The 27542-nt window shown below is 43.9% G+C and overlaps 1 protein-coding gene across 1 annotated transcript; it reads left to right on the top strand.

The window, feature by feature from the left end:
- Positions 1-7278: 7278 nt before the first annotated feature.
- On the top strand, positions 7279-15482 carry NOB1 (NIN1 (RPN12) binding protein 1 homolog). Its single transcript, XM_021703272.1, has 9 exons — positions 7279-7346; positions 7467-7599; positions 8382-8512; positions 10410-10481; positions 10678-10806; positions 10900-11103; positions 11674-11771; positions 13861-14005; positions 14738-15482. The coding sequence occupies exons 1-9, from the start codon at positions 7284-7286 to the stop codon at positions 15005-15007; spliced, it is 1245 nt and encodes a 414-aa protein (XP_021558947.1). The 5' UTR covers positions 7279-7283; the 3' UTR covers positions 15008-15482.
- The last annotated feature ends 12060 nt before the right edge of the window (positions 15483-27542 follow it).

Here is a 27542-nt window from a genome sequence, read left to right as displayed (position 1 = left end):
CCTCACTCGGGCCGGGTCACGTGACTGCGCGCGGTCACCTGACCCGGAAGAGGCTGGCCGGACCCGCAGGTGTGGGCAACCTAGACCTGGCTTGGGCGCCTTTGGCCGGGAGCCGGCCCTCTTACTCTTTGTATATGTCAAAGTGGAAGGGGTTTCCACTCACCAGATGGTCCCGGAGCAAGCAAATAAGTTGAAGGCTCAGTGTCTGCCAGGCGCTTCATTCACTCCCTCAACCCCGGAGGCGGGTCTATCATTAGCCCTATTTTACAGGTGAGAGGAAGCCAATCAAGTCAACAAATATTTATTGAGCTACTTAGGGTTACCCAGTAAATACGGACGCCTATTTAAATTTGAATTTCAGATAATCAACTATGCAATATGTAGATGTGCCCCAAATACTGCAGGAGAGTATTATACTATAAATACTCCCATGCCATATGTCAAAAAAAATTATTTGTTGTTTAGCTAAAAATTGGGGCATTCTGTATTTTTACTAGCTGTATCCGGCAACCCTATACCTAGTAGATACCAGGCACCATTCTAGGCTCTAGAAACAAAAGTAGGGGCGCCTGGGTGGCTCAGTCATTAAGCCTCAGGTCATGATCCCAGGGTCCTGGGATGGAGCTCTGCATGGGGCTCCCTGCTCAGCGGGAGGCCTGCTTCTCCCTCTCCCACCCCCCCTGCTTGTGTTCGCGCTCTCGCTGTCTTTCTGTCAAAAAATAAATAAAATCTTAAAAAAAAAAAAGAAAAACACAAAAGTAGCCTTTATGGAGTATCTGTTTTTGTGACATAGAGCTAAGATAGGAAAGCTTCAAAACCCCTGGTTGGGTCCATAAAATGCCCCGCCACACCAAACTAGACCCCATTCTCTTAATCCACAAAGCAGATAGAATTTTATTAATTATAAAGCACATTTTAAATCAACATTCTGTACTAATAGTATGGACCTTCAGCTTTGATAAGTTGAATGAAGACTCAATTTTTTCACTCTTAATCACCATTAACTAAAATTAATACTAATCACTTAATTAGCCTTAAGCACTGTGAATTAATTATTGTTATTTTTGGGGTTTCGAATTTACATGGATCCTATTATGCATGCAAATTAAATTGGTTGAGCACTTTGTCTCTACTTTTCCTATTCCCATTCCAAATCCAGGAGATGGTATTTCATGGAGATACAGGCCTCTCTTAATATCTTAAACTCTACATTAATTCCATTTATGGGGCGCCTGGGTGGCTCAGTTGGTTAAGTGACTGCCTTCGGCTCAGGTCATGATCCTGGAGTCCCGGGATCGAGTCCCGCATCGGGCTCCCTGCTCGGCAGGGAGTCTGCTTCTCCCTCTCCCACTCCCGGTTTGTGTTCCCTCTCTCGCTGTGTCTTTCTCTGTCAAATAAATAAATAAAATCTTTTAAAAAAAAATTCCATTTATGAAACTATTAAAACTTCTCTAGTTCCACTGAAGGAAGTTTTACTTATTCCAGAGGAATTAGGAAAGGATTCCTTGATTTGGTGGCATTTGAATAGATGTTTACCAAAAGAAAGGACTAGGCAGCGGCGCCTGGGTGGCTCAGTTAAGAGCCGTTAAGCCTCTGCCTTCACCTCAGGTCATGATCCCAGGATTGTGGGATGAGCCCCTTATGGAGCCCCGCATTGGGCTCCCTTCCCTGCAGGGAGCCTGCTTCTCTCTCTCCCTCTGCCTGCCCCTCCCCCAGCTTGTGCGCTCTCTCTCCCCCTCTCTCTCTGTCAAATAAATAAAATCTTAAAAAAAAAAAAAAGGACTAAGCGAACATGCTCACAATTGTGCGTTAAAGGAGTAAAACCTAAGGTGTATATATATATATATATATATATAGTCACCTATGAGGCCCTACATGATCCCTCCCCACACCTCATCTCCAGTTACTCTTTTTGGATTTGACTTTCCGTTTGCCTGGAAAGCTCTTTCCCCAGAATCAGATGGCTGACTCCCTCATCTCTCATCAGATGTTTGCTCAACTATCACAGTAAAGCCTTTCCTGATCAGCCTATTTAACCATGCAACCCATCTCTTACTTCCCCTCCTACCAGCCCCTATTCCTGCTTTATTTTTTTTGTCCAGATTTCCTCCATACTTATCACTATCTGACATATATGAATGTATGCATGTGTGTGTGTGTACTCTGTTTCCCACTACAAGAATTATGAGACAGGAGCCATATCCCTAAAGCCATATTCCTAAAGCAGTGCCTGGCTCACGGGAGGTCTCCTTAAATAAACTGCTGAATGAATAGATTTCATCAACATTTATTGAGCACTGAACACATTGCTGTAGATCCCACAGTATAGAAGACTTTTCTAAAAGACACACAAAAAAATCTAAAATACGTTTTCATAAAACGTTTTCATAAAAGTGTCCCCTGAAAGTTAAAAGGTAAATTGAAATGTTCATTTGAGGAAAAAGACCCCTAAAACACAGTCCCTGATTTCCAACCTACTTAAAGAAGACATACAATTGGGGCCCCAGGGTGCTCAGTCAGTTAAGCGGCTGCCTTTGGCTTGGGTCATGATCCTGGGGTCCTGGGATCAGGGGTCCTGGGATCAAGCCCCCACATCACATCTGGCTCCCTGCTCAGCGGGGAGTCTTCTCCCCCACCCCCGTTCCTCCCCCTGCTCATGTTCTCTCATTCTTTCAAATGAATAAAATCTTAAAGAAAAAAGATACACAATTAATTACAATGCAAAGCAGAAATAATAACTGCTTATTGAGCAACAGAACTAAAACGTCTTAAGTGTGATAAGAAAGAAAAGTTCACATCTGTCCTTGGGGAAAAATCTGATTTGAGTAATCAGAGACTGGTTTACAGAAGGGACCACTGAACTGCTTCTTGGAGACTAAGCAAGTAGTGATTGGCCAGCACAATTTTCTGGAAGAAGAAAAAACAAGGGCAAAGACAGAGACAAAAAGTTTGGGACTCTCCCAAGAATGTTCAAAGGAATTCTAGGCATACTTATTGATTTCACATAGTGTTTCTTCTGCATCAAGTTTTTCTCTCCCCCTAGCCCACTGTTAAGTGCATAGTTTCGTAGCCTCTACGTGTACAGTCCTGGAAGTGAACTCAGATCTTCATTGGCACACAAGTAAGATCTCTCTCACTCTTTTTTTTTTTTTTTTTTTTAGGATTTTTATTTATTCATTTGAGAGAGAGAGAGAGCAGAAGTTGGGGGCGTGGGTGGAGGAGCTGAGAGAGAAGCAGATTCCCCGCCGAGCAGGGAGCCCAATGCAGGGCTCAATGTGGGGCTCGATCCCAGGATCCCAGGAACATGACCTGAGCCAATGGCAGATGCTTAACCAACTGAGCCACCCACGCGCCCCAACCTTTCTCTTTTCATAAAGGGCTTCACATGTAAAAGTTGACATTATCTCCAAATGAGTCATACATTGAATCCTTCTACATGTGTTTCAAAGTGTTAATTTAATGCAAACTGTTTAAAGTGACCATAATTTTTATAATAGTGTTAGATTTCTTTACCTTTTGAAAAATCATAAACTTCAAAAAATTGAAGTGTTTCAGGGCTCACTTCACCTGTGAGAGATCCTGTCCCCAGATACCCTCGGCTACCACACATACTACCTTCAATTTTCTGAACACCACTTGGACTTTCATACCTCAGTGCCTCTGCCCTCCTTGTCCTTCAAGATCTGGCTCCAAAGTCACAGACTCTGAAGGTGCCCCTAGACACTACACTAAATACCATTCTGTTGGGGCGCCTGGGTGGCTCAGTCTTTGGGCGTCTGCCTTCGGCTCAGGTCATGATCCCAGGGTCCTGGGATCGAGCCCCGCATCAGGCTCCATGCTCGGCGGGAGGCCTGCTTCTCCCTCTCCCACTCCCCCTCCTTGTGTTCCCTCTCTCACTGTCTCTGTCAAATAAATAAATAAAATCTTCAAATAAATAAATAAATACCATTTTGTTATATCACCCAACCCATGGTGGTATAAAAGAGCTCCCAATACATATTTGTGGAATAAATTAGATTCCTTCTAAGGCTTTAGGGGACTTGGAAACTAATGTTACAAGGTAACAGAAAAGCAATTAAAATACTATTAAAAATGACAAAAGATACAAGGTATCAAGAGACGTTTTGTATTAATAAATATTCTCAGTGTTCACTGGAGAATGAATGGTTCAAAGCCTGATCTTCCTTTTCCTGACTAGTCCCCCAGATCTGTGATTCTCAAGTGTGTCCTCAGCTCAGCAAGAGCAGCATCACATAAAACTTATTAGAAATGCAAATTCTCGGGGCGCCTGGGTGGCTCAGTCGGTTGGGCGTCTGCCTTCGGCTCGGGTCATGATCTCAGGGTCCTGGGATCGAGCCCCACATCGGGCTCCCTGCTCTGTGGGAGGCCTGCTTCTCCCTCTCCCACTCCCCCTGCTTGTGTTCCCTCTCTAGCTGTGTCTCTCTCTGTCAAATAAATAAATAAAATCTTTAAAAAAAAAAAAAAAAGAAATGCAAATTCTCAGGCACTGCCCAGATCTACAGATCAGAATCTGAGGAAGAGGCCTAGCCATCCATTTTTGGTTTTGGTTTTGGTTTTTAAGATTTTAAGTAACCTCTACACCCAATGTGGGGCTCAAACTCAGGACCGCAAGATGAAGAGTTGCACGCTCCACAGGCTGAGTCAGCCAGGCACCCCTACCCATCTGCTTTTACAAGCTCTCCAGGTGATTCTTTTTTTTTTTTTTTTTTTTAGATTTTTTTATTTATTTATTTGACAGAGAAAGACACAGCGAGAGAGGGAACATAAGCAGGGGGAGTGGGAGAGGGAGAAGCAGACTCCCCGCCGAGCAGGGAGCCCGATGCGGGACTCGATCCAGGGACTCCAGGATCATGACCTGAGCCGAAGGCAGTCGCTCAACCAACTGAGCCACCCAGGCGCCCTCTCCAGGTGATTCTGATGCACACTCCAGTTTGAGAACCATTGATCTAGATCATTCTTCTTCATCCTAGGGTTTACAGAATTATTACTGGCAACTTTAATAAACCTCTTCTATTATGGAGTCCAGTTCCCACATCCTCCCTTTTTAGGCAACAGGAGCAATCAATTAAAGAAGGAGAGAAAAGAATACTAGTGTTGAGTGGATTATATAGTCTAGGCATGAGATTAAAACTTATTTAGAGTAAGGGGAATAAATGTAGAGGGGTCACAGGCACCCCAAATATTTCAGAAGTGGCATCAAGGGGAGTACTGGTTTAAAAAGAAGGTATGGAGGTAGGGGGTACCTGGGTGGCTCAGTCAGTTAAGCCGTCCAGCTCTTGGTTTCGGCTCAGGTCATGATCTCAGGGTAGTGGGATTGAGCCTGGTATAGCGCCCCACAATCAGCGGGGAGTCTGCTTGGGATTCTCTCTGTCCTTCTTCCTCTGCCCCTCACCCCGACTCATGCTCTTTTTCTCTCTCTCTCAAATAAATTAAATCTTTTTTTAAAAAATGAACGTGGGAATTAAGATGACTCACATTCTTACCTTGAGTGCCTTGTTGGAAATGCCACTAGTAAAAAATAAGAACTCTAATGAGTGAAAAAAGTTTAAGCAGGTTAAGAGATAATTATATCAGTTTTAACCTTCCCCCTGAGTGAAGATAACCTAAAATTTTTATTTATTTTTAATTTATTTATTTTTAAAGATTTTGTTTATTTATTTGACAGAGCACAAGCAGGGGGCATGGCTGGCAGAGGGAGAGAGAGAAGCAGGCTCCCGCTGAGCAGGGAGTCAGACTCTGGGTTCCATCCCAGGACCCTGGGATCACCACCTGAGCCAAAGGCAGACACTTAACTGGCTGAGCCACCCAAGCGCCCCAAGATGTCTAAAATTTTTAGATGGATGTTTCCAGAAAGCTAGACTGGGGAATAAATAGGGATCGAATCTAAAGATTTGGGAGGCATTCCTATAATGTAATAATTGAAGCCTTGAGGATAGATAGTATTGCTGAAGGAGAGAACTTAGAAGGACAACGGGGCCAAGACAGTTCCGCGGGGGGTGCCCTGCGTGCAAGGCAGAATAGAGTCCAGTGAAGGAGGGTGGAAAGCCATCAGAGAGGCAGGGGGACCAGGATCTTTAAGTATTACCAAAGTCAGGGGAGAAGAGACAGTCCAGAAAGAGGACATGGTCAGCAATGTCAAATTTGGCAAAGAAACAGAAAGCTGAGAAATAAAAATAAAACAAAAAAAAATTGATATGATCAACTAGAACATTAGAAACAGCTTTCCATCGTGCCATTTCAGGCAGGGCAGGTAGGACAGGAGCCAGTAGTTCTGGAGATTGGAGAGAATAAATGGTAAGCAAAGTTGAGACAGATGTTTGGGGAAAGAAAGGGAATTTGGGCAACTGCTGAAAGGGACGCCTAGGGAACCGAAATGTTTTTGAGGGTAGGATGAATAAATTATCATCGAGGGATAAGATTGAAGACTTGACAAAGAAGGCTTGTAATGACTCAACGTCGCTGAAGATGAATGACAGAAAACCCACGTCATCATTCTGCTGAAATTCTGCATGAATTTTAACAGGCCAGATCCCATAATTATAGAATCTCAGATTTGAAAAGGAATTTAGAAGTCATCTAATACTCCCTTTCAGTTCCATCCAGCAAAGGATTATTTGCTAGTAAATTGCGTCCCTTGTTTAGAGAAATGGGCGAGGATGTCAAAGACTCTTAAAATGAAGTGGGGGTACGTAAGCAGTGGTCCAATAGAGCATAGTGGATAAGAAACTGGCTCAGGGGTTGGTTTGTCCGTTAATCAATCTTTCTTTCTTTTTTTTTTTTTTTTTTGGTAAGTAGGCTCCACGCCCACGAACTTGAGATCAAAAGTCGCCCCCAGGTGTTAATCTTACAACCAAATATTAGACATGTTAGCTGAGCCTAGCTGTCTTGAGTAGCTATCCCTTACTTGTAAAACTACCTATCTCACACACTTGTGATCTTTAAATGATCTGTAGTTTCTCTGTAGTGACTGACTTGTAACAATAAGACTACATACAGGTTAAAAGTAAAGAAGGCGCTAAGCGGTGGACGCAGAAGCCTAACTCCTATGGCGTCTCCCTAAGTTTGACCCTGCCCACACCTGGCTGGGCTGCAGGCAACCTCGCGCATGCGCGCGGGTAGCCCTGAGCCGGAAAATGCCTATGCGGCCGCCAGGAGGCGCCGCTAAGTCACAAATGTACCTCCCTGCTCCCAGAGGCCCTGATTGGGATGTAGGGGTGGAGCCAGCTCCGTGCGCAAGCGCGCTGAGGGCGCGTTCGGTCAAGATGGCTCCTGTGGAGCACGTTGTAGCGGATGCCGGGGCTTTCCTGCGAGACGCGGCTCTGCAGGTACGGAGAGCTACCGCCAAGAGGAGCAGGGTCTGGGCTGGCGACCCCTGAAGTAGTGCGGGAAGTCGGGGGCGCATTGCGTGGTGCGGACGGGTGTGAGCTGGGCGGGTCTCTCCGCAGGACATCGGGAAGAACATCTACACTATCCGGGATGTGGTGAACGAGATTCGGGACAAGGCCACGCGCAGGCGGCTCGCCGTCCTGCCCTACGAGCTGCGTTTCAAGGAGCCCTTCCCAGAATACGTGCGGCTGGGTGAGTGCTTCTGCCCTGGTGTTGATGGCGAAGCGGGGTCCCAGGCTACCCGCTCGGGACCGACTCGGGTGCGAATTGAGGTCTGGGTATTTATCAGCATTTGATTCAGAAACTGCACGTTCTAGGAGATCATGGTGGCAGAGAGGCTCCCTGGGTCAGGAGTCAGCCAGGCCTTGCCAGTTACTAGTAGGATTTGGTTGAAGGATAAAATGGAAAAGCTTTTAGTACAGTGCCTGGTACATAGTAATTGCCCAATAAATTTTAGCTGCTAATATCTGCTTTTAAGGAAATGTGTTATTGTTATAAAGCGGAGTTGTTGCAGAGCAGTCCAATAATTTTGTTTCATCACAAACTACAACAGTTATTGGCTGAATTAACTTTTAATCCCATTTGGAATCTGAATATCCTATTAATCTGGATTGTTATACTTAGAATCAAAGAATTTTAGGCCAGAGAAGAGACCTTCTATTCCAACGTAATACCAAAGTTTAATAAGGAATTCTCACCATTTGCAGACATGCTTTTAGTGACTTTTTGTTAACTTTGTTCTCCTGTTCCTTCCTCTGCACTGGATAAGGAGGTCACGGTAAACCTAATTGGCATGAATTTTAATGATAGAGAATACAAATGTCTCAACAGTGAGTAGAAAAAAGGAAATGGATGAAAGTATTAAAAGGGTTTTCTTGGAATATTGATCCTGAGTTCTTTTTCATACTTTCACTATGGTTATCCAAGGTCATATGGCTTTTTGTTTCTAATTTGAGTTGGGACTCTCTTCACAGTGACTGAGTTTTCAAAGAAAACTGGAGACTATCCCAGCCTCTCTGCCACAGATATCCAGGTGCTGGCGCTCACCTATCAGTTAGAAGCAGAGTTTGTTGGGGTGTCTCACCTAAAACAAGAACCGGAAAAGGTAAATCAAGAGGATTATTGGTTTTCTTCCTTTTAACTTTTTTATTCTGGGAACCATCAGATATACAGAAGTGGAGGGAATAGTATGACTGACCCAGTGTCCGGATTACTCTGTCTCCACACTTAACCAAGTCATGATTTATCAGGTTTCATTTCTACTGACCCCCAGCCCTAAGTATTTTGAACTCAGACACTGTATTTCATTGATATTTCTTGGTGTCTCTCTTTAAAAGCAAAAAAAAAGCCCCACAAAATCATTACACAAAATTAATAGTAATTCCTTAATATTGTCAAATGTCCACCTAGTGTTCACATTTCCTAATTATTTTACAATTTTTTTTAACAAATGTGTCTCGGTCTCAGCAAATGGTCTCCGTCTCTTTTGATCTGTAGGTTTTTAGGAAGGGTTGGTTAAATTTGGAAAATGCAGAAATAGAGTAAAAATCAACTATATTCTTGCTATTTTTATTTTTATTATTATTATTTTAAAGATTTTATTTATGTATTTGACAGAGAGAGACACAGCAAAAGAGGGAACACAAGCATGGGGAGTGGGAGAGGGAGAAGCGGGCTTCCCGCTGAGCAGGGAGCCTGATGCGGGGCTCGATCCCAGGACCCTAGGATCATGACCTGAGCTGAAGGCGGATGCTTAACGACTAAGCCACCCAGGCGCCCCTATTCTTGCTATTTAAAAAAAAAGGGGGTTTCTTTCCAAAAGGAAGAAAGAACACTATGTGCTTGCCTTTTTTTTTTTTTTTTTTTTTTAAACTCTTGCCACCTTCAAAATTCTAGATTCCTATTGTGCTTTTAGGGACTTGCCCGCATTGGCTAGGTTGAAGAGACTAATTGATTTGTGGCTGGGTCCTATTGGCTTTTTCCATGCCAAAAGATTTTAGAAGCCAAATAATCATGTAATAATTAATTTCAAATAATGTTAACTAAGAATTGCTTAATGTCCTCTGTCTAAAGTCATCAAAAGTCCTCTGAACTCACATTTGTGTACGAATTAGAACTGCCATCACTTGTTTTCAACCAGGTTTAGAGTCCTCTAATCCAAAGAGTCTAAAACTGATATGTAAAACACAGATTTCTGTGTGTCACCAAAATGTTTTAGGGAGACAGAGTAAAGGGAAACATAAAGCCAGAGTCTGTGACTGAGCATAGTGTGACTAGTATCTGGGTTTCCATTTGGCATCCATCAATTCATGATTCCTAAAAATTGCCCTTTTCCTGCAGCCTATTGGGCAGAGATTAGGTTTTTTGTTTTTGGTGTTTTGTTTTGTTTTAAGTAAATTCCATGTGGGGCTTGAACTAATGATCAAGAGTCTCGTGCTCTACCCACTGAGGAACGCAGGTGCCCCAGGAGTTAGATATTTTAAAAAATAATACAGTATCGGGGCCCCTGGGTGGCTCAGTCGTTAAGCGTCTGCCTTCGGCTCAGGTCATGATCCTAAGGTCCTGGGATCGAGCACCACATCGGGCTCCCTGCTCCGCAGGAAGCCTGCTTCTTCCTCTCCCGCTCCCCCTGCTTGTCTTCTCTCTCTCGCTGTGTCTCTCTCTGTCAAATAAAATCTTTAAAAAAAATAATAATAATACAGTATCTTTTGACCCAGCAATTCCACTCCTAGGCATTTATTCTAAGTATATAACTAAAGATACATGTAAGTTTTATAACTAATGCTCTTCATCACAGCGTTATTTATGTGGACAAAAAAGAAATGTTCTAAAGTCGTTATTTGGTAGTTGTGGGATCACTGAATAATTATTTTTATGTTTCCCAATTCTCAGTAACTGTGGGGAAAATATTTTGTTTTCTATTCATTTTAGTTACTCTTTCTTGGTGAATTTTCAAACTGTGTATTTCTCTGTTTAGAGCTCTCACTTCTTTCTTTTTAAAGGTTAAAGTGAGCTTATCAAGTCAGCACCCAGAAACTCCTCTACACATTTCTGGTTTCCATCTGCCCTCAAAGGTAATTGCTTAGACAAGCCACGCTCTCCTGCCCTCTTGTGCTACATAGCTCCACAAATTATGTACAGTGAGCCACATTTATCTAGACTGCCATCCTAGTTTGTCCAGCCCTGTCTGATCAGACTTGTGTCATCTGTCATTCCATCTATAATCCTCTCAGTTTTTAGGTTTTAAAATCCTTATTCTTTTAACATCAGCCTAAACCCCCACGAGAAACACTACAACATGGACACCCAGCTGGTGAGCCCGAGAACCTAGAATTCACTTCCTTCATGTTCTGGAGAAACCCTTTGCCTAATATTGATCATGAACTGCAGGAGCTGCTGGTAAGGCCCTGATGTATGATCCCCTGATGACAGCATGCCAGTTTCTTCCTGCTCTTCCTGTGGGCTGGGACTTCGTGACTTCTGTTGTTTCAGATGGACAAAGGTGATGATGTTCCAAGTGAGGAGGATGAGGAAGAAGAGACTGGATTTGACGAAAGGAAAGACGAGGGTAGCGACGACGATGGGGGTGGCTGGATAACTCCCAGCAACATCAAGCAGATCCAGCGGGAGTCGGAGCAGTGTGCCGTCCCGAAGGACGTGAGGGTTGGCTGCGTGACTACGGACTTCGCCATGCAGGTGGGTGGATGGGCATCGGCCGGCCCTAGGCTCTAGTTCATAACCTGTCACGGGCAGGGGTCCCTCTGAGGTTTGGGCATATGTACAGCTCTACTCTGAGGCTTCTTTTCCTGGTTCTTGAAACTTCACCTGTGCTCTTTATTTATAGTTTTGGCTGGAAACTAGAAAAATCAATATAGTGACAAAATATATATCTTCTGTTAAGTTTTTAATGTTTATTATGGATGGTCTTTTGGTGGTTCTCGTTCAGTATGTTTCATGTTCTGTTCTCAGGTTCTTGGAAAAAGTAGAGGTTTCCAGCTCCCAGAAGAGTGTCTTGCCTTTGACAAGATCAATGTCTTTGTTAAGAGAGATTGCTAGTGAGGGGCCCTGGGCAAAAGACCTGGGCCCTTGAAATACAAGAGAAATCTAGGTCTTTTTCCTAGTTTGTGTGTCTTGAGAGGCATCCTAAGCTTACTTTCCCTTAGCACCAAACCAGGCTTTGTGAAGTCCTTTCACTGTGATTGTACGGATGTTAAGAGAAGCTTTGGTTTCGCTGACTTCGGTTGTGCTTTGACTTGTTGGTCACAGAACGTCCTGCTTCAGATGGGGCTGCACGTGCTGGCGGTGAACGGCCTGCTGATCCGAGAGGCCCGGAGCTACATCCTGCGTTGCCACGGCTGTTTCAGGTACGCAGCTGGTGGTCTGGACCCACGGCCTCTGTGGAACGCTTTTCTCTTCCTGTCCTTTCAGCCAGTCTTCAGAAGGATGGCCTCGTGTTCAGGTTTTCCTCCACCTTGTCCTTCATGTGTGGCCAGGTTCGGTCCTCACCACAGCACTGAAACCTCTGGGACAGTAACCTCCTGCTTATTATCTTAGTCGTAGGAATGAAGGTGTGGATTGTGGAGCCGAGAGCCCTCATCCTTTAACCATATGTACTGAAACATTTATGGATGAAATGATGTCTGGGACTTGCTTTGAAATAATACACAGGTGGGGATAGAGATAGAACAGGATGGCCATCAGTTGATGGTTGTTGAAGCTGGGTGAGGGGCCCGTGGGGGTTCGTTGTGCTCTTCGTTCTACTTTTAGATTTTATGTTTAAAAACAAAAAAGAAAAGGTGAAATGGATTCAGATTACACAGGTTCAGATCCAGATTCTTTCTCACAGTAGCTTTACAAAAAAAAGTTGGTGGACTTCTCAGTGTTTCAGATTTTTCTTGCATAAAATCGAAAAAGCTGATTGTCCGAGAAGAGTGTGATATCTGGAACACATGATGGGGTGCACTCAGGTGAACTGTTAGTTCACAGAGCATGCCCTTCTATTCCATTTCTCTTCTGGCTCTTGAAGTGGTCCTTGTGCGGGGGTGGTGTTCTGTGGGCAGGCCCCAGGGTCCCGGAGACCTGCTTGGAGCAGACGAGACTATACCACAGCTTTGCTGGTGACCATCGCCCTGGGATCTTACACTGCAGTGGCTGAGAGCTTCTCCGTAGATTCAGTCTAGATTTGGTGGCCATCATGTAGATCATCTCGTGGAGCAGCAAGGTGTCCTTAGTGCTGGGCCCTAGTACTGTTCCACTGAGGATAAAGTTGCCTAGATGGACCACTGCTCTCCTGCTGGCTTCAAGACAACCAGTCACTCGTGGCCCAGGGGCCCTGCCCCACCCGCAGCCTCTGCAGGCTTGCCCGTGACGTAGGGAGCCACTTCTCAAAGCTTCCTCTGCGTTCTTCTCCATCTTCAATATGTAAATGTACCGGGCGTAGGACGGTAAAGTGCCTGGCTTCATGAAAGCCCATTTCCCCCATTGCCCTTCGTTACAAAACCCCAAGTTCCCCAAATGAACACGCCTTCTTAGCAGCTCTTAGAAACATTCTCCATTCTTGTGAGATTAGCCGAGTGACTGGACGGTTTCTTACACAGGATAATCAGTTCCTAGCATCTGTTGAGAGGCGCTTGGTTTCCTCTGAGAGACTTGCAGGTCAAGGGTTCAGCTTCTCGGGAGATTCACATAGCTCATCCTCTGACCCCTAGGGAATGGAGGGGGAGTTCCTCAAGGACACGTATAAACACTGCCACTTGGTCCTTGACAGCAGCGGCTTTCTTGTCCAGGGTCCCTGTTGGGGCTCAAATGCGTAGGGGCAAGGCGAGGCCTCAGGGCCTGCCCTCGACACCCACAGCCATTCAACTCTGGCAGCGCTCCAGTGTTTCCTGTGTCGTTCGTTAATACGTTCTTGGCGCTTTGGGAGCTACCTGCTGGCTTCACAGCCCGGCTGCCATCTCAGGAATACGCCCCTGGACTAAGTACTGTGATGTTAGCAGCACTGACTGTGGAGCCAGGTTCCCCGGGCTTGTATCTGCCACTCACTAGCTCTGTGGCCTTGAGTAGGCTACCGTATCTTGCCTCGGTTTCCCCATCTGTAAGATGGACATAATGCCAATTCCACAGGATTGTTTTGATGTTAAACTTGTGGAATAAAGCCTAACAGTTCAATAAGACTTCATTGCTAGTGTAACAACATTCGCTCGACTTCCATGTTTACAGACTCACTGCCAGCGTCATTTCATTCACCTTTGCCCTCAGCGCAGCGGGGTGGCTTGCTTGTGTCGGTGGCCCGAGGCCAGGCGGCCATGGTCTGTGATGCGTCGGGGGCCGTTGAGCCTACCCCCGTTGCTTGTCGCTTCCTCCTCCTCTGACACCCGCCACTCACCTTGTGCTCCGGGGACGGGGTTTGCGCTCCATGGTTTCCGTGCAGAGCCTTTCTTTTTCTGTCTCCAGGACCACGTCTGACATGAGCCGAGTGTTCTGTTCGCATTGTGGAAACAAGACCCTGAAGAAGGTGTCCGTGACCGTCAGTGACGATGGAAGCCTGCACATGCACTTCTCCCGCAACCCGAAGGTGCTGAACCCTCGGGGCCTCCGGGTGAGTGGCAGCATTCCCTTCCCCTCGCAGCCGGGCCTGAGGCTGGGAAAGCAAGACCTCTTAGCACCAGGATCAAAAGGCACAGAGAGGACCAAGAAAGGCTTGGCATTTAACTGTCCCGCTGATTCCCTGAACCCGGCCTTACTTTATGGCACAAGATGGTCTGGCGCTCTTCTAATTCCGTCCCTGCCCTGGCATCAGCCATTTCTCTGTGGAGCTCGGATTCCTTACGGAGAGTGGGGTTTTGAAACAAAGAGCTGAGCATAGGATGGGCTCATTGCCCTAGGGGGTCGGAGATGTCTCAGCCCACGCGGGACAGAGATTGTAAACCGACGCATGTGTATGTAAATATACACGGGAATATTTTCTATTACGTATCTGTATTTTAAAATGAGTTCATAAGTTCCATTTCAACCCAACAGAGTTCACTGTAGCCCTCCCTCATGTCTTGACACCATTTTCCATCATTATTTGCTTGCTCAATCTAGAACACTCATTGCAGAATTACTAACCCACAGCAGTGAAAATGGTACCTGCCCAGTGGAGTTCGGTGTTTGGAGGTAACTCCGTTGCTAGCTGAGGGCGTGTCCCCACAGCACGAGCAGCAGTGAGTGACACGCTCCACTGATGTCCTCTCTGCATCCAGAGCCGTCAGTACGCTTGACATTAACAAGATCGGACGTGTTGGAATAGGTGCCCCGTCCTAATGGCCTTTTCTCCTCTCGTTTGCAGTATTCACTTCCCGCTCCCAAAGGGGGCAAATACGCCGTCAACCCCCATCTGACTGAGGACCAGCGCTTCCCTCAGCTGAGACTTTCCCGGAAGGCCAGGCAGAAAACGGACGTGTTTGCCCCTGACTACATAGCTGGGGTATCTCCCTTTGCGGAGAATGACATCTCCAGCCGGTCCGCCACCCTGCAGATCCGAGATAACGCCTTGGGAGCGGGTAGGAGGCGGTTAAATCCCAATGCTTCCAGAAAGAAGTTTGTGAAGAAGAGGTGAAGCGCAAGCTCTGCGGGCCAACAGGATTGCCACTGCAGCTGCTGAGGCGCTCAGGGGCCTCATTTCCCCAGCTGTCGGGCTCCAGAACCATGTGGGTGGAAACAGTAGGCCTGGCTTATGCAGTGCTGCCTCCTGGCTCCCTGGGATGGGTCGGGTCGGGTCCGTGATGGAGCTGGGCCATCCCTTGGCCTGCGAGCATCCAGAGAGCTGGGATTCCTGCCATGTTGAGGGGACTTTGACAGAAACAGAAGAACGGTGCCGTGGAGCACATCCTCAGCATTCAAAGAAAGGAACTTCCAGCTGGTACTGTTTTTCTAATAAATGTGGTTATAAGCTTCTGTGCCTTTTCATTAAGTCGCCAAATGTTTGCTGCTTAGATAATTGGAAGGTAGCACTTGAGCTGTATACTCAAGTATCAAGCATTTAGATTTTTTTTTTTTACAAGAAAATATACTAAGTTTGTTACAATAAACCTAAGAGCTACTATTTTTTCTTTTTTACAACTTATTCTTGGGACGCCTGGGTGGCTCAGTTGGTTAAGCATCTGCCTTCAGCTCAGGTCATGATCCCAGGGACCTGCTCAGCAGGGAATCTGCTTCTCCCCCTGCCTGCCACTCCCTCTGCCTGTGCGTGCGCACACCTCTCTGTCATATAAATAAATAAAATCTTTTAAAAATTACTCTGAGGCATTTCAGTCATTCAAGAGAGTTTTAGTATAGTGAACTGCTACAGCCTTCCACCTAGAGTCACTCTTACTTTGCCTTTTCTTTCTCTCCTCGTACACCCATGAGTACACCAGGAATCTCCTAGGGAAAGGATGTTCTTTGCATAAATTCAGGAAACAACATTGATATGTAACTACTACTGATACAGAGCAGAACTCAATTTTTTCTAGATTGTTCACCATCCTTCCTATCATTTCCCGTTTCTGAACACTTTCTTTAAAAAGATTTATGTATTTTAGTGAGAGGGGGCAGAAGGAGAGAGAGTTTCAAGCTGACTCCACGCTGAGCACGGAGCCCGACATGGGGCTCAGACCCACGACCCTGAGATCATAACCTGAGCGGAAACCAAGAGTCGGGGGGACACTTAAACTACTGCACCACCCAGGCACCCCTGAACACTTTAACTATGTCTTGAGCAGTTGACATTTTTAATAGTACAAACCACGTTTTTTAAATGTCCCTCCATTTGGGTTTGACAGATTGCATAACCTCAAGTAAATTTAGGGGGAGACACTTTGGGCAGGAATGTTCCATGAGTGATCGGTATACAGAGTATCATGGTAAGTGATGTTAACTCTGATGATTTGGGATATGAACCGGACTACAAGATTTCTTTCCAAGTTCTTTATATTGATAGCATATATACAAAGTATATAGTAATCTTCAAAAGCTCCTTACTTAGGTTATTTTCTTGTATGGTTATCTTGGGCATATAGTTAAATTGAATTTAAACCAAGAACATTAACCAGGTTTTTCCCATCCTATTTTTTTAAGTACACACGGTTCCAAAAATAAAAACCAAAAGGTATAGATAGAGCTAGATGCATTCCGTCCCCTCCCATTTCACCTTAACCCATATCGGTCATTGGTTTTATTTCTTACTCATCCTTGTTTTGTTCTGCAAAAATAAGCATCTGTGTGTGTTACATCAACTTTTTTAAGATTTTTAAGTAATCTCTACACCCAACGTGGGACTTGAACTCACAACCCTGAGATCAAGAGTCCCATGTTCCACTGACAAGCCAGCCAGGTGCCCCAACTTTTTTCATACACTGGTCGTAGTAGGGGCGCTCGGCTGGCTCAGTCCGTGGAACGTGTGACTCTATCTCGGGGTTGTAGGTTTGGGTATAGAGATTACTTAAAATCTTTTTTTAAAAAAGTAGTATACTGGGGCGCCTGGGTGGCTCAGTTGGTTAAGCGACTGCCTTCAGCTCAGGTCATGATCCTGGAGTCCCAGGATCGAGTCCCGCATCGGGCTCCCTGCTCAGCAGGGAGTCTGCTTCTCCCTCTGACCCTCCCCCCCTCATGCTCGCTCTATCTGATTCTCTCTCTCAAATAAATAAATAAAATCTTTAAAAAAAAAAAAAGTAGTATACTATATTCCACCACCCCCACCCCTGGAAATCATACCCATTCACAGAGATCTTATTGTTTTTATCACTCCGTCATGAAAAGCTACCAGTTCAGGCACTTCATCATGTTATAGGCTCTGGGTTGAGTACGTAACCCACGTCCACCCACTTACTGGGTAGGACATTGTTAACGAGGTGCGGGTGCTGCCAACAGCAGTCTTCTACACGAGATGAAATGCCTTAAAGTCACAGAGCTTGGGGGGGTCCAGGCCAAGGTTTCAGCTTAGTCTGTCTGCTTTGATGCAACAAACAGACCAGGGGAGACCAGAGGAAACAGGGTGAACACTAGCCCCCCTGCCCTGCATCTCTGAAACTCATGGGGGCGTTGTGCAGCTGGGGGGCTGGCTGAAAGCTGTGGTCCAGGGTGCTGGAGGAGAGGGCAGAAGGGGCAAGAGCCTGTGAGAGTCCGTTTCTTTCTCCTCCTACTGTCAGACTTACAGAAAAGCAGGGGGTAGTGTAACACCCATGTGCACAATGTAGAGGCCAATTTTAGGCAACCAACTTGAACAATGGAAACCTGAGTCAGGTAGAAGGACCCATAGGGACCCCCAACCCCCAACCCCCCCACCCCCACTGCTACATACAAACAGGCCCATCAGGCGACCCACCACAAAATATCCCCAAGTGCTAGCTGACCTACAGGTTACTTACACCCGGACACAGTTACCAAAAAGGGAAAATTCCCTAGGTTCCCATACCTCCTCACCTCCCTTGCCTTAGAACCAAAAGGCGGCTCTGGACCCACCCAGTAAGGCAAACCTCAGAATGTGCTTCTCACAGGTCACCAGCCAGAGCTAGTCCTGTGGCCCCACCCAATCGGGTAGGACCAAGACATGCAATCCCAATCAAAAGCCGGAAGGTAGGATGCTAGAAATACTTGGTGAATAGCATTAGTCAAAACCACAAATTGTAGAGATGCATACAAGTGGCTTGAAATAAACTTGGGAGCAGGAACAATAGGATAAAAGAGGTTAAGTGTGTTGGGGCGCCTGGGTGGCTCAGTTGGTTAAGCGACTGCCTTCGGCTCAGGTCATGGTCCTGGAGTCCTGGGATCGAGTCCCACATCGGGCTCCCTGCTCGGCAGGGAGTCTGCTTCTCCCTCTGACCCTCTCCCCTCTCCTGCTCTCTGTCTCTCATTCTCTCTCTCTCAAATAAATAAAATCTTTAAAAAAAAAAAAAAAAAAAAAAAAAAAAAAAAAAAGAGGTTAAGTGTGTGCATAGCAAGTTGTTAATTCCAGTGTTTAAGCCCTTGGACTTGAAGTTTTAAAGGCTTAAGAACTTTTATATAAGTTATCCTTGAAAACTTTGATTGCTAGTTTAGGACATGTGAAACTCATATTTAACCCAAATCTTACTGGCAACCTTGAATGACACTTTTAATTGTTAATAATTAATAAGATAATTCTGAGATAGGGAAACAGAAGGACTCCATAAAAATCTGCTTTTTGCTCCTTTTCCTGCTTCTATTCTTGCCAGGACATGCACCCCCGCCCCACTTTACACAGGCCTCAGAATGTCCTCCTTGTCAGGGACAAGGAGTTAATGATTTCTTTAGAATAGATAACACCTAAGGAAGGGCCAGTTGAGAAGGACCCCACAAAGCCATCATATGCACATTCCAGACCAAGGGAGCTAAATATCTCGATGCCAAGACCCTCTACTCCAAGGAATAACACCTGGCCCTCGACTTCGTTCTAACAGGTTCCTGGATGCCTGAGAGCACATGTACACTGGACCACAATCCTCCCTAAAAACCCCCAGACCCTGAACAAAGATGAAATTCATGCTCCTTTCCTTTCCAAGTCTCCCAGACACAACACCTGTATCTGTTCTCTATCTTCAATAAGCTCTGCTGGCTCGCATCGGATTTCTATCCTGCATGAAGCCAAGGACCCTCTTGTCTAGTCCTGAGGGACCCCCTCTGGGTCACCAGATCAAGCCTGCCGGCATCAATTCTATACTGCTATCTTCTTTAATACAAGATACAGTTAATAGCAGTGTCAGTGACATTTCCAAAACACCCCCTGGGAAAGAGTACCACTGTAATCCACAATCAAGCAGCAAATGCAAAACCCTGGGACATCTGGAAGACTAGCCCCCAAATTTACTGGTTATTTTCACCCCAGTACACGTGGACAGGGAGATAGCTATAGTGGAAATGAATGCCGTGTCTAGCTCACTGTGTTTGTGTGTTCACGTGTTTGGAGGTAAATTTTCATAAATGCAACCTTTCTGCATTATCAAGACAATGATGAGACTGTAATTCTGGGACCCATGGTGACACAGAGGTGTGGTGTACCTTTACTACACTGTAGTAATGAGCTGTTCACATGTCTGCAAACTTAGAAACTGGGTGGGGTTTCTCTTTCTACACCCTTCATGAGGCTCATTGCCAGGTTCTGGAATGGTGTTTAATAAATGCTTGTAAAATTGAATGCATGACTCACACCAGTCTGGAGAAAATAATCAAGAGACCGGGAACACCTTTCCCTAATTTTTCTTATAGTTTGCTCTTGGAAATTACAAACGAGTTCCCTGCCCCCGAAGGTGTTTATGCCAGAGCTGAAGAGTTACTAGTGGGACGTGGGATAAAAAGGATCAAGCAATGAAAATGGGGTCCCTTCTATACCTTAAATTCTGTGATCTGACACCAGAACTCAATTTGCTCTATCAGATAATATCTCTTCACAACACATGCATACCATTTCAAGAGAAATTTCAGGTTACCCAGAGCTGTCTAAGCCTAATAGAGAATGACCTATTTGACACAATATATAACATGACAAAGTTCCAGCAGAACACACAGGAACACAGAAGTCCAGCATAACAGTGCACGTTCCATACCATCGTGATCGGGGGAGGGGGACAAGAAGGAGGAGGTTTACAGTAGAAGAATCATTAATCCCCTAACACCAAAGACCTGTTCCCTCCAGGGATCCATGGCTGGTAGCCATGGGAACCACTGAGAACAGACACCCAGGTCCCCAGACAGGCCCGTGCCACCCCAAACTACTGCACCAAGTCCATCATCCACAGCAAGCGGGATTTAGGGACTTCTTATGCCAAAAAGGAGGCACCCTTGTGGAGGCAGTGCCTTTAGCAGGTGACTAATGAGGCTGTTTGTGTTCTTCCATCAGGAGGAGGATGGGGGACTCCTGAGGTTTCTCCTCTACCTCTGCTTTTTGTTTCTAGATAATGAAGACCATCAACAAAGCTTTCTACAGCTCCGAGTGCTGGCTGCTCCCTGATGATGTGTGAGAGACCTTGAGGACATGGTTTCCAGTCAACACGCAATGCTGGTACATACATACTCCAGGGACAGGCCTGCTCAGAGAAGCCCCTGGGCAGTGTACAGTTTTTAAACTGACCGCAAATTAAAGCTGAGGGACCTTTAAGGCAATGCAGCTGAAACCTATGTTTTTACAGAAGCAACCAGAGCTCAAAGAGAAGAGCATTGGCAGCTCATCTGGACCTAGGCTCCTCTGGAGTCTGAGGGCCTGAGTTCCAATTCTGAACTATACACTAACTAGCTGTAGAGCCATGGGCAAGTCATAATACCCCTTGGTTCATCAGTGTCCCTATCTCTAAAATGGGGGTTTTAGGGGTGCCTGGGTGGCTCAGTCATTAAGCGTCTGCCTTCGGCTTGGGTCATGATCCCAGGGTCCTGGGATCGAGCCCCGCATCGGGCTCCTTGCTCAGCGGGAAGCCTGCCTCTCCCTCTCCCACTCCCCCCTACTTGTGTTCCCTCTCTCACTGTGTCTCTCTCTGTCAAATAAATAAATAAAATCTTAAAAAATAAAAATAAAATAAAATGGGGGTTTTATTCCCTACCTCACATCATACACGGAAATTACTGCAAACTAGATCTTAAAACTACAGACTTAAATGTAAGAGCTGAAACTATAAAACTCACCGATAAAAAAATATAGGCATAAATCTAGGGTTAGGGAATGATTTCTTAGACAGGACACCAAAGCAGAAGTGATAAAAGGATCATAAGTTAGACTTCATCAAAATTAAAACATTATATGGTTTAAAAGACACCACTGAGAAAATAAAAAGACAACTCAAAGAATGGGAGAAAGTATTTGCAAATCATGTATCTGATAAGGAATTTGCATAAAGGAGGCACCTGGCTGGCTTAGGTGGTAGAGTGTGCAACTCTTGATCTTGGGGTTGTGAGTTCAAGTCCCACGTTGGGTGTAGAGCTTACTTTAAAAAAAGGAACTTGTATAAAGAACCCTTACTACTCAATAATAAAAAAGATAACCCAATTTTAAATTGTGCAAAGAAATTGAATAAACATTTTTCCAGAGAAGATATATAAGTGTCCAAGAATTAATTACATGAAAAGATGTTCAATATCACTAATCATTAGGAAAATGCAGCTCAAAACCACAATGAGATACCACCTCACACACACACTAGGATGGCTATAATAAATGAGACAGACAACAGCAAGTGTGGATGAGGAGAAATTCTAACACTCATACTTTGCTGGTAGGAATGTAAAATAGTGCAGCTACCTTGGAAAACAGTTTGGCAGTTTCTCAGTTGTTAAACATAATGTAACCACCAATTTTCTTCCGGGACACTTACCCAAGAGAAATGGAAACACATGTCCATGCAAAAACTTAGACACCAGTGTTCATAGTAGCATTATTCATAATAGTCAAAGGTGGTAACCACCCAAATGTCCATCAGCTGATGAGTGGATCAACAAAATGTGATTCATCCATACAATGGCATATTATTCAGTCATAAGAAGGAACGAAGTACTGATATCTGCTACAATGTGGATGACCCTTGAAAACACTATGTTAAGTGAAAGAAGACAGTTACAAAAGACCACATAATGTATACCATTTATATAAGATGCCTGGGATGGGCAAATTCCCTAGAAACAGAAAGATTAGTGGTTGCCTAGGACCAAAGTGTAGGGGACAGGCAAGAGAAATGGAGAGTGATTGCTAATGGGCTCAAGGTTTCCTTCTGGAGTAATGAAAATGTTCTAAAATCAGATCACTGTGACCACTGCAAAACTCTATACATATATTAAAAGCCATTATACTCTCCCCTTTAAATGGGTGAGTTTCATGTCTTATATATCTCAAATCTATTTTAAAGATGAGAATTATAATAGCCCTCCCCTCAAAGTGCCGTGTGGAGGATTAGCATGAGTTAATACATGTAAGTGTATTCAGAACAGGTCTTGCTGCGTGGAAAGTCTTCAGTAAATTAGTGATCATTACTTCCTATTCTGCAAGGGAAAAGGAATAAATTCTGTTGACTTTTCTTACATGAAGGGGTAATAAAGTTAGAAGAATTTTCCACTGTTAAGTATAGCATGACATATTCTGATCATTTAGCGAAGCACAAATTAATACAATATGGTTTCCATTGTAGTACATAAGTTCAGGTAAAAGTATAGAATAAGGTCATACTGGTGTTATCTTTGTAATATTCATCTGGACAAAATGTCACAACACTGGGAATAAAAACATCTCAGGTACTTATACAGAAAAAAGCATATTCCATCCAAACAATCAGGAAGTAGAGGATACCGGATTCTCCACAACCACCATAAAATCCTGCAGACAACTAGTCAGATATACAATGTATCAAAAAACTTACCTTCCATTTATCCTTTGTTAGCAAACTATTAGAAAATGTAATGGGGGAGGTGGGTGGTGAGGAGAGTAAACCAAAGAGGAATACACGGACTTCAGCACAAGAGAGAGGAGAAAAAGAATCCCAGAAAGATAGCTACGCAGCAAACCTCAGAGAGTCATCAGCTGAGACTGAAACAGAGGACTTCAGAACTTTACCCAGAAGAAGAGAAGTAAACCTGATGAGTTTGACCAAGTGAAAATTAGCATTCATTCTGTGCTTATCTTTGTTTTACACTTTTTTTTTAAGATTTTATTTATTTATTTGACACAGAGAGAGAGCACACGAAGGAGCACAAGCAGGGGGAGCAGTAGAGGGAGAGAGAAGCAGGTTCTCAGCAGAGTAGGTAACCCAATGCAGCCTTTATCCCAAGACCTTGGGATCATGACCCGAGCTGAAGGCAGATGCTTAACCATGTGAGCCACCCAGGTGCCCCTGTTTTAGAATTTTTTTTAAAGATTTTATTTTTTTATTTTTTATTTTATTTTATTTTATTTTTTTAAAGATTTTATTTATTTACTTGAGAGAGAGAGAATGAGAGAGAGAGAACACCTGAGAGGGGATAGGGTCAGAGGACGAAGCAGACTCCCTGCCGAGCAGGAAGCCCGATGCGGGACTCGATCCAGGGACTCCAGGATCATGACCTGAGCCGAAGGCAGTCGCTTAACCAACTGAGCCACCCAGGCGCCCAGATTTTATTTTTTTAAAGATTTTATTTTTAAAAAAGATTTTATTTAATTAATTTATTTATTTTTATTTATTTTACAGAGTGAGCATGGAGGGGGCAGAGAGAGTAAGCAGAGTCCCCACTGAGTGGACAGCCAGACATGGGCTCAATCCCATGACCCTGAGATTATGACTGGAGCCAAAATCAAGAGTCGGGTGCTTAACCAACTGAGCCACCCAGGCACCCCAAGATTTTATTTTATTTTTTATTTTATTTTTTAAGATTTTATTTATTTGACAGAGAGAGACACAGTGAGAGAGGGAACACAAGCAGGGGGAGTGGGAGAGGGAGAAGCAGGCTTCCTGCAGAGCAGGGAGCCTGATGCAGGGCTGTATCCCAGGACCCTGGGATCATGACCTGAGCCGAAGGTAGACGCCCAATGACTAAGCCACCCAGGTGCCCCACCCAAGATTTTAAGTAATCTCTATACTCAATGTGGGGCTCAAACTCACCATCTCCAGATCAAGAGTTGCACTTTCCACCAACTGAGCCAGCCCAGCCTCCTGTTTTTCACAATTTCAATGGAAGGTTTAGGAACAAGTAGAGTGTTCGTTGTGTAGAAAACTAATGAGGAAAAAGAGGCAATTATCAACTCTAGGAAAACAAGAAGTTGAAGAAAGAAAATTATCATAATTCACTATCTGGCTCATTGTCATAATAGCATAAACCCTAAATACTGATTTAGCCAAAAATTTTTATATTGCCATACTGGAAGAAAGGAAGAAGGAAAGATGGTGGGCAGTATCAAAGTACTAGTCCTCATCTTTCATAATATTAAGCGAATAGATAAGGTCTTAAAATCATTAACTATAAAACAGCACACTACTTAGAAATATGCCATACCACAAAGTATCATTAAAACTAGTTCGGGGAATGCCTGGGTGGCTCAGTCAGTAAGTGTCTGCCTTCAGCTCAGGTCATGATCCTAGGGTCCTGGGATCGAGTCCCTCATCAGGCTCCTTGCTCAATGCGGAGCCTGCTTCTTCCTCTGCCCCTCCCCCTGCCTGTGTGTGAGCACACTCTCTCTTTTTCTCTAAGTAAATAAATAAGGTAAAATATGGAAACATTAATTACTGAATATAAGTTTATCCACTTTTGGCTTCCTTTTACAGATGAACCAAAGATATTTAGGTCTATTAATAGATACATTTTGTGCCACATTGAAAAGTTTTCTGTAAGGAAGAATATACTTCTAGAAATTGTAAAATGTGTTCATAAATCTACCAATCCACAGAATGCTAGTACAACCAACAGTCCATAGTTGCTTCCTTTTTAGTTTTCCTTAGGAATAAAGGATTCTAATTTATTTATATAATTAGAAACTTTTACTAAAGCTATTATGGCAAACAGTATGGTGATTCCTCAAAGAATTAAAAATTGAACCACCATATGATCCAGCAATCCCACTTTCAGGTAGATATCTGAAGGAACTGAAATCAGTATCTCAAAGAGATCTCTGCACACCCACGTTCATTGCAGCATTATTCACAATAGCCAAGGTATGGAAACAATGCGTCTGTCAACAGATGAATGGATAAAGAAGATATACATACACAACCGATTCTTATTCAGACATGAGAAAGGAGATCCTTCCATTTTTGACAAGTTGGACGGACACTGAAGGCATTATGCTAGGGAAAGTAAATCCGAGAGAGAAGGACAAATACTATATCACTTCTGTGTGGAATCTAAAAAAAAATGAACTTGTAAAAACCAGAGTAGAATGGTGGTTAGCAGGGGTTGGGGGTGGGGAGTTGGGGAGATGTTATTTAAGGGTACAAACTTATAAGTAGAAGATAAATAAGTTCTGGAAATCTAAGGACAACATGGTGACTAAAGTCAACAATACTGTATTGCAAACTTCAAAGTTACTAAGATACTAAATCTTAACTGTTCACAACACAAAAAGGAAAAGATAAATATGTGACTTGAGAAAGGTATTAGCTAATACTGTAGCAATATTGCCAAACAAAAATGTATCAAACCAACACATTGTACACCATAAACTGATACAATGTTAGATGTCAATTGTATCTCAATTAAAAAAAAACAAAAACAACTTGGGGCACCAGGCTGGCTCAGTTGCCAAAGCAGGTGACTCTTGATCTCCGGGTCATGAGTTCAAGCCCCATGTTGGGTGCAGAGCTTACTTAAAAAAGAAAAAAGTAGTAGTAGTAAGGGTGAAAGGAAACAACTGTGTATGAAAACTAGGTAAGGAAATAAAATGACTGGTTGTTCCAGAATGAGAAAAAGAGGGAATAAAACATAGGATAAAATCTGAATGGATATAGAAAACATTGTAGAAGATTTGTGAAAAAGGCATGGGAAAGGAAGTCTATGTTTGGTCCAGCTAGCTAAGATTGGAAGGGATTTAAGGGTGTTTTGTTTTGTTTTGAAATGAGATTTATTTATTTATTTATTTATTTGAGAGAGAACACATGAGCAGGGGGAGGGGCAAAGGGAGCAGCAGACCCCACGGAGCCTGGAGCCCAATGTGGGGCTCCATCCCAGGACCCTGGGATCGTAACCTGAGCTGAAGGCAGACGCTTAACTGACTGAGCCACCCAGGGACCCCTTTAATGAGTTTATTTATAAAAATTTTATTTATTCATTTGACAGAGAGTACAAGCAGGGGGAGAAGCAGACAGAGGGAAAGGGAGAAGCAGGCTCCCTGGTGAGCAGGGAGCCCGACGTGGGGCTCAATCCCAGGACCCCCGGATCATGACCTGAGCTGAAGGCAGATGCTTAACCTACTGAGTCACCCAGGTGCCCCCTTTAATGAGTTTTAATATGAGAAGTACACTGGTACAAAATTAGATTTGGTTTTCTCTCTCTGAAAAGGATAGGTTTTCTTAGATTTCTGGTCTGCTTTTTTAAGTGATTATAAAAGTTTCCTTACCTGTTAGGTAATTTGCCTAGACAGCAAAGATTTTGGGTCTTACCAAAATATTTTACACTGTTTTTATCAGGTCTTTGATTACTTAAGAAAACCTAGTCTTCTCAGAGCTAAGTTTCTTTCACAACTAAACTTCTGTACTTGCCTTTAACATCTATTGTCACTTTGGTTAAGTAGATAATTCTGTCTTATTTCATAATTATCATTCATTCATTCATTTATTTGATAGAGAGCAAGTGCAAGCCAGGGGAGAGGGAGAGAACGAATCTCAAGCAGGCTCCATGCTCATCGCAGAGCCTGACATGAGGCTCAAACCCAGGACCCTGAGATCACGACCTGAGCTGAAGTCAAGAGTCGGGAACTTAACTGACTGAGCCACCCAGACGTCCCTGATCTGTATCCTATTTAATCCAATATTCAAACTGTTTGACATTTTCTCCAAATCAAATTCTAAATGGGGTATTTTGACCTCAAAATAACTTTGAGGTTTATCAGTAGTTTCCTGGAAAATCTAAAGGACTTCTCTCTCACCTAGGAAGACGTGAAAACAATTAGGTTTCTTTGGTATGTTAAATTACATGGCAAGCATTATCAAGTTAGAAGCAAGGCTAATTCTTCTTAGGTGGCATTTGTACAGATGCTTATTTATATAGAGGTTATAGAGATTGTAGGAAATTCCTAGAAATCTGTTACGTCCTAGAACAATGTTATCAGTCATAATTCCAGTTATGATCTTAAAATATCGGGTATCACAGGAATAACCCCATGTCCTTGTCAATTCTATTATAATGAACTCTCATCAGATCTTTAACCATGGACATTTTAAAGTCTTTTGTCATTTACAAACAGTTCCTGTTTTCACTCTGATGCTTTTGCAAAATGAAGATTCACAGAAAGGACCCTACCAAGTACTCTTGACCACTGACCCTGCCGCCCAATTGCAAAGTGTCAAACCTGGGGCACACATCTGACAGCTATCTGGCCCTAGGCAAAGGTCAGAGACCTCAAAAAGAAAAAGAAAAAAAGAAAAATCAAATTGAGGAGAAAGAGAAGTAATGAACATTGCTCTGACATGGTTTCTGTTCCTCCTTCCCTCTTGACCATC

The sequence above is a fragment of the Neomonachus schauinslandi genome, chromosome 16 (assembly GCF_002201575.2).
Source record: "Neomonachus schauinslandi chromosome 16, ASM220157v2, whole genome shotgun sequence".
Lineage (NCBI taxonomy): Eukaryota > Metazoa > Chordata > Mammalia > Carnivora > Phocidae > Neomonachus > Neomonachus schauinslandi.
Note: the sequence above shows the minus strand (reverse complement) of the source record. Positions and strands in the feature narration are given on the sequence as shown.